The following is a 7,919-nucleotide window of genomic DNA, read 5'->3' as shown; positions in this document are numbered from 1 at the left end:
CAAGGCAAGTAGAGGAAGGGGAGGAGGACGGGAAGGGAAGAGGATGAAGGGGAAATGCAGGGAGAGAGGGAAATGATAGGGCAAGGCAAGTAGAGGAAGGGGAGGAGGACGGGAAGGGAAGAGGATGAAGGGGAAATGCAGGGAGAGAGGGAAATGATAGGGCAAGGCAAGTAGAGGAAGGGGAGGAGGACGGGAAGGGAAGAGGATGAAGGGGAAATGATAGGGCAAGGCAAGTAGAGGAAGGGGAGGAGGACGGGAAGGGAAGAGGATGAAGGGGAAATGCAGGGAGAGGGAAATGATAGGGTAGGAATAGGATGGGTTCAGAGAGGAAGGGAAGGGGGACAGGGAGAGGGATAGGATGAAGAGCCCTCGTGTCCTCACAGGATCGGTGTCCTCCAAGGCTTCCCTCTGACTCCTCTGAAACACACGTACGAGGTTTCATTTATAAGATTTCGTGTTTATGATTTACTTTCTCCTGACAACTGATACCAAACGAGTCTGTGCATATAGGTTCCTTGTCCCTTGTATCCTTATGGTTGGCGTCCTTCACTGCACAAAAACGTGACAGTCTTGCCAAAAGGATAACACTCAAATATAATGACACGCGTTCTAAAAAGTCCTTCCTGCCCTGCAATGGTGTCCACTCACTGAAGCACCGCCCATAATCGTATTTTTAACAGCAATAACGACAAATAAGGCAATAGAAAGCCATCATAGGATTCCCTTAGCCTAAAAACAGGAGTTGGAGTGAAAGAAGTGTATATATAAGCTGATATTACGTAGATACGAAATGCGCCCCTTAATCGTATTTTAACAGTAATAACGATAAATAATGCAATACAAAGCCATCACAGGACTCCCTTAACCTAGAAACAGGAGTTGGAGTGAAATAAATGTATATATAAGCCAATATTACGTAGATTTAGGATCATAATTACAAAATGCGCCCCTAATCGTATTTTTAACAGTAATAACGATAAATAAACGCAGTAAGAAGCCATCACAGGACTCCCTTAACCTAGAAACAGGAGTTGGAGTTGAAAAAAGTAATATATAAGCCGATATTACGTAGATTTAGGAGCATAGATGCGAGATGAAGGAGATGAACACCGTGGGAGAGGCAGCATCCGTGGCAGCATCAGCAGACGGCGGGGAGGGAACTTCAACCACTGCCTTACAAACTTCAAGACCCTCAGCCTTTTAAGAGCATCCAGACTCCACAAAACCAATGGCAACCAAACGACTAGCCATGTAGGTACACACCGGCACTGTTTGGTTCATATGATAATACCTGACATCATGATATAAGACCAAATAGCTGTGTGTGTGTCCTTGGAGGAGGGTCTGTGTTGGTCCATATTTTTAAACGTATGGCTCCCTTTACGAATATTTTCCAAGGCCACAGAGAAGATTAAGCGGATTTTCATGGGTAATTTTCCCGCTCAAGGTGCAGAAGTCCTGTAAAACCATCCCTAGATTCACAATACAGTCCATGAAAACTCGGTAACCAAAACCAAACTTTACATAACCTAGCTAATGGGGAGCTTCGCCCCCATCGACTCCCTTAACGGTGAGGCTTCGCTCCCCTCGACTAACCTAACGGGCCCGTCGACCACCCTTCTATTTGTAACGGAAAAGCAATACAACAGTGTATTGTGCCAACGCAAAACACATTATATAGCAGTGCACAAAGGTGTTCTTTGCTGTAAGACGAGTGAAAATCTGGAATAATACAGAGAACTCCATGCAGCAACTTCTACGGGAGGCTTTTCAAACAGGCGAACTAAGGTGCTGATACATTGAATAATACTGCCAATTCTGTCTCCTGCAGGGAACGTGGCTTGGTGCAGAGGAGGCACAGGGAACATGATGTCCCTGCCAACTCCATTCAGTCAGCCCCAGCAGTTTCAGCAGTCATTAGTATGATCCATTATTGTCAGAACTTATGCTTCTCCTCTATGCCTGTGTCTAGTGTTGTTACTCATGTTTCTATTACTTATTCTGTTTCTACTTTATCCATTTAGTTTTCTTCCTTATTTTTCTTTGTTCTGTTTTCTTTTCTCAGAACTTAGTGGCATAGGGAGTATTTAAAGGAGTGACCATGTAATGCCAGATTTTAGTAAGGACGGGATAGTTCAGTTCATTCAGTCTTGCAGTCCTTTTCTCCCCATTGAGCTGTGGGTTTGTTCCACAGATTTTGAGGTGGTGACAGCCCTACCTCGTCGTTCACGCTCAATCATGCGGGAATAAGTTATCCAGTTCTTAATTTGCCATGTTCATTAAAGTAAACATCCAAAACTTCAAGAATTTAGTCAAAAAAAGAGAAAAGAACACCCCCGTCAGATCCCGGGGCATTACAACCAGCTTAGCGAATATGAATCAGTGTAGGATACTTCAGCAGCCAGCAAAATTGATAAGGGTATTGAGGCATGGCTATGAGAAGGAAGGAGTATTAAAGGAATGACCAGCTTAGAAGAAGGGGATCAATGTAGGATATTTCAACACCCAGCAAAATTGATAAGGGTATTGAGGCATGGCTATGAGAAGGAAGGAGTATTAAAGGAATGACCAGCTTAGAAGAAGGGGATCAATGTAGGATATTTCACCGGCCAGCAAAACTGATAAGGTCTTGGTTCATGGCTGTGGGAGGCAAGGGACATATAGAAGAGTGGTCACCATTTAGGATAATGGACTAAATGTACAGTAAAATCCATCAATCTGAATTTCATTGGGTCAGAAAATTTGCTATAGTCCAAATTCAGGAAAATGCAGGAAATTATATCGTCCTCAAAAATAGTTAGTATATTTGGAGACATGGGCCATATAACTGTGCATATCTCTGTCTCCTGTTTATTTCTGGCAGGTTTTAATTTGCTTTTGGCCTGATATTTGTTATTGGTGGAAAAAGCATTATGATATTAACCCGGTAGCAGCGACAGGACAAATTTGTGGCTTTATCATGTAGCAGCGATGGGCCAAATTTGTGCCATGATATAAAGCCCCAAAAATAGATGATGCATAAACTGATCACAAATGCTTTGATATATATTTTGAAATAGTTCGTGTGAGTGATGATTTTTTCTCATTTTTCTTGCTTAGAGGAACCATTAAAAAGCATGATCCCCGCTGCTACCAGGTTAAATGAGAGCACAAACTCATCAGAAATAAATACCTGCTTACATACACTTAACTGTGATGTAGCTATGCTGAACCTGGACCAATACTCTCATTATCCCCTCCAATACTGAAACTGACCATATTTCCAATCATTTCTCTCAATCATGTTTATGTTCACTTCTTTAATGAGGTGTTTATGCTAGTGTACTTTGATGTGAGTGCCTGATCTGTCTGATATTAAGTGCATCAAGCAATACTTTCAGGACCGACTGTAGTGCCTCAGATTTATCATTACCATAAAGTTATAAATATAATACAAATGCAAATGATAACAGCTAACATAGGGGATCATTTTTTGGCAACATTTAACCCAGTAGCTGCGGGGATCATGTTTCTTAAGGGTCCCTCTAATCAAGAAAAATGAGAAAAAATCATCACTCACGCAAACCATTTCATAATATATATCATTGCATTTGTGATCGGTTTATGCATCATCTAATTTTGGGTATTTATATCATGGCAAAAATTTGGCCCGTTGCTGGTACACAATAAAGCCACAGATTTGGCCCGTCACTGCAACTGGGTTAAAAAAGTGGATAAAAAAAGATACATGCCACCATAAGAGCAAAGGTCAGGCAACAACTTGACCTCCTCTAACACATTCAAGCAAACAGGAAATTGTCTTGCCCTCAAAGGTAAATTTAGTATAGGTGGGGACATGGCCCTGGCTGTGTGTGTCCTTGGTGGTCATATATACTTTATGTAATGATAACGCCAGGGCACTACACCTCTTTTCCTAAAACTGACCTCCTTTCTGACCACTCATTCTTTTTTCTTTAATCAGAGCAATGTCTAGTGGGCTTTTTTGTTATTTTTGTTTTTGCCTTGAAATATCTCCCTAGCTGTAAAAAAAATAAAAAATGAAGGTAACACTGAAAGGGAAAGCAAACTCAGGAAACTGACATGAAGTAATAATTCAAATGTGCCACAGAGCAGGTGTTTGACTTCCTTGTGGTGCTCGACTTCGAGTCCACCTGCTGGGAGGCTCAGGGCGGGACCCCCAAGCCAGAGATCATCGAGTTCCCGGCCGTGCTGCTCAGCCTTCACTCCGGCGAGGTGGTGGCAGAGTTCCAGCAGTATGTCAAGCCTCAGGAGCAGCCAGTCCTGTCGCCCTTCTGCACTAGCCTCACCGGTACCAAAACTCCTTCTTTAAATCATAGCAGGAACCACACCGGGGGCTCGTTTGTTGTCTTTTTGTTGCCCTTGAGCTGATTCCATTACTGTAAAAAAAATGGAAAACAAATAAACAGTAAAAAGAATAGATAGATAAAATAGAAATAGAGAAGTAGTCCTGCTTAGTGGTGGGTGTCTTTTTTGTGCCCTTGAGCTGCTTCCTTTACTGTAGAAATATATAAAAAGAAAGTAAAGTAGAGACAAAATAAAGTAAAATAAAGAAAAACAATGTTGCTTAGTGGTGGTGGAGGCCTTTTTGTGCCCTTGAGCTCCTTCCTTTACTGTAAAAAATTAATAAATAAAAGCAGTTGCCCAAAAGAAATGTCAAATTTAGGGCCAGAGCTCTGGGGAGGAATCAGACAACAGGCTGTTACTGACCTTTATAATTTAATACAGGACTACAATGATTGGCTATACATGTCACTTGGTTGAGCTGTTCCCCATCAGTCTGTCACTTCCCTGAAACCTCTCTTTTGATTTGATAACGGGCACCTTAAACTGTACATGTCACTTGAAAGGGTTGTTCCCAAAAGTATAGTTAGATATTTTTAAGTTGACTTTAAAAAGTAAAAACCCAAAATGAATAACTAGTAAAGCATAAGAGACAAGAGAAATCTTCACTTCATCAACAAACTGCCTTTTATTTACTCTACTCTTTTGGAAATTGAGAAAAACTAATATTCCAGTCATTTTGTGATGCTATGGGCAGAAAAGTTGAGGCAAATATTAGAACACACACAAACAGGAAAGGCAAAGGCATCTATACTAAAAGGTGAACCACATGATGAAAAACTGATTTAGCCCAAAAATTACTTGGGTAGTTTGTTTACGAGGGTGACAAAATGCTCCTTACCCTTGCAGGCATCACACAGCAGCAGGTGGATGCTGGTGTTCCTCTCGGCACCTGTCTACACCTCTTCAGAAAGTGGCTCAACCAACTCTGTGAGCAGCACCAGTTGACCTTCACCACGACTCGGCCTGGTCACCTCATCGCCTTTGCCACGTGGACAGGCGAGTCACTTATACAATGGTTGTACCAACGTTAAGGAGATAGATCGCAGACCAAACAAATTTTTCAAACGCTAAGACTGCTGCTCCTGCAAAAATACCAGAAAATACCTTTACTTCTACCTCATTACCTCCAAGATGCTTCCTTTGTGTCAATAAAGTTTTCAAGCTTAGATTAGAGTATTAAAAACTATCATCCTTGTTCTTCCTTCTTTACCACCAGACTGGGACCTCGGAACGTGTCTGAAGCAAGAATGTAAACGGAAGAACCTTGACAAGCCAAGCTACTTTAACCAGTGGGCCGACATAAAGCGGCTGTATAGGGTAAGAATTTACTCCTTTTCTTGAATTATTCAGTTTTCATGTTCCTCATATGTGAACATAAAAGGTCATTTTCTAACTGCATCTTTTATATTCGAATAATACAACTAAAAGGCTATTGACCAGAGACCAAGTGCAGGTACTAAAAGCCCCATGAAACTAGTAGTTAAGAAAAATGTCCAAAGTCACTTTGGTTGTGGGTGTTTTCAAATCCACTTCTTGAAAGTTTATTTTCCAGAGATTACCTATCAAGTGGATGGGGTGATGATTGGGTATGTCTTGCATTAGTTACATCAACAAAACTTGAAAAGAATGCTGGGATGTCTTTAGTTTTAGGAAGTTGTAAACATTTGGATTGTATCAATAAGCAATTTCACACCTCTGTGCACCATAAGGTTATGAATAACCTAGATATTATGATATATATTTCCTCCATGGAGGGACATGAAGGAACTTTAAATCTGTAACTGCTCCTTGAATTTTGTTTTTACTCTGGAATCATTACTTTTGTCTGAGAAACCTTACTTTCAACAGGAATTCTACAAGCGCAAGCCCCAAGGCTTGGCCGGTGCCCTGCAGGACCTGGGGCTCACCTTCCAAGGGAGACAACACTCTGGGCTCTGCGACGCCCGCAACACAGCAACACTCATCACCCGCATGGCCCGTGACGGGTGTGTGTTGACCGTCACAAAGACCCTTGGACCTGAGGCACCTTGTGGGAAAACTCTGTCTGCCCACAGAAAGAAATGCTAAGAGAACAGAGGGAACATTTGAAAAAAAAAAAACAAGTGTTAATAGCACAAAAACTGTGCTAGATCGGCGTCCATGACCCTCCAACACCCCCCCAACAATTTATATTATGCAACTAGGGGTCTAAAATGGAAAATGCTGAAAAGTAAAGATGGCGCCACTATAAACACTTGCCTGTGCCACAACGGGCTGGGGCCGACCATCAGGCCCTACTATGAAGGCCTACCGGCACCACAGGCCAAAACGTAAAAAAAAAGTAAGAAAAATACTGTTTATAATGCCATGTTGTAGGGTTCATCAGGGCTAACAAATGTTATAATACAATATCATGTCTACAATGCATGGGTAAGCCAGGAAAACAACTTGAAGAGAACAACAACAACAACAACAAGATGGACAATCTGTTGATCGACACCGATAAAAAAGAAGAAAGAAAATAGTCATTTGGAGGCATCCCGAGAACATTCATTCGGGAACAATCTCCATTCTCTGTGAGGTATGTACGGGACCAGGTGCCATTTAGGATTAGGGATGGTTTGGTAATCATACCAACACTAATCCTAACTGATAAAATATCAAATGACCGCTTAAACTTGTCTCTAACTAAATCCAAAATATTCCAGGTAATGTTGTAGGAGACACACTTCACACAAATCGGCTTCTATCTTGGAACTAAAAAATATTGTACTTCCAAGGAAAATGGAGCTTTTCTGGCTCAACCTCTTACCAAACACATATATATGCATCAAAAGAGCAATGAAAAGAGAAAACTTAATCTAAGGTATTTCAGATATTAACTTATTATTATATGCATTTGTAACAGGCCAAATTTACAAAAAATATGGATTTTGAGAATTTCTTTTGCATTTGGGAAAAAAGATACCAAAATATGATCAGAATAAATGATAACTATGTCAGTTTATTACAGGGAAAAAATTTCAAAGTGATTGATGGACATGTGATTGCTCCATTTTGCATTATACGATTGTATATTTTAATGCATCTGATTTTTTTCTGAGGAAACGATAAGCCAGAAACAGAATCCAATGAAACTTGCATGTATTATTACTTGTGTGATAAATAAAATAAATCAGTCAAATTGAATAAAAATAAAGGTCCCACCAGTGTCACCTCCCCTTGAGCTCCATGACCGAGCTGTGCTGATTGCTGATGTTGCTCACAGAGTTGGTTGAGCCTTTTTTGGACATTACCAATGAACTGAAGAAATAACCAGTCACAAATGACCCAGTGCTGACATGTTTATTTTCTAAGCCAAACAAAGATAATACAAAGCAAAACACACCCAAATGATGAGTCACTAGTGTCAGGGGATTGCTGCTGGGGTTCAAGACGTCAGGTAAACAGAATCAGTCTGACTGGTCATTATTAATAAATAGGTCATTGGAATGGATGACACTTGGCTACTGTATAAAGAAAACTTGTACCTTGTGAATCTTCAGGGCAAAGCTTACCCAATGTCCTTTCCATCA

General features: G+C 40.9%; 1 protein-coding gene across 1 annotated transcript; it reads left to right on the top strand.

Moving 5' to 3' along the window:
- The first annotated feature begins 1,118 nt into the window (after window positions 1-1,118).
- Window positions 1,119-7,814, top strand: LOC126982834 (ERI1 exoribonuclease 2-like). The gene is made up of 6 exons (XM_050835107.1): window positions 1,119-1,251; window positions 1,832-1,920; window positions 4,109-4,309; window positions 5,212-5,391; window positions 5,582-5,682; window positions 6,214-7,814. The coding sequence occupies exons 1-6, from the start codon at window positions 1,229-1,231 to the stop codon at window positions 6,430-6,432; spliced, it is 813 nt and encodes a 270-aa protein (XP_050691064.1). The 5' UTR covers window positions 1,119-1,228; the 3' UTR covers window positions 6,433-7,814.
- Window positions 7,815-7,919: the final 105 nt, after the last annotated feature.

This window comes from Eriocheir sinensis, chromosome 52 (assembly GCF_024679095.1).
Source record: "Eriocheir sinensis breed Jianghai 21 chromosome 52, ASM2467909v1, whole genome shotgun sequence".
Taxonomy (NCBI): domain Eukaryota; kingdom Metazoa; phylum Arthropoda; class Malacostraca; order Decapoda; family Varunidae; genus Eriocheir; species Eriocheir sinensis.
The sequence above is the reverse complement of the archived record's forward strand: the minus strand, read 5'-3'. Positions and strand labels throughout refer to the sequence as shown.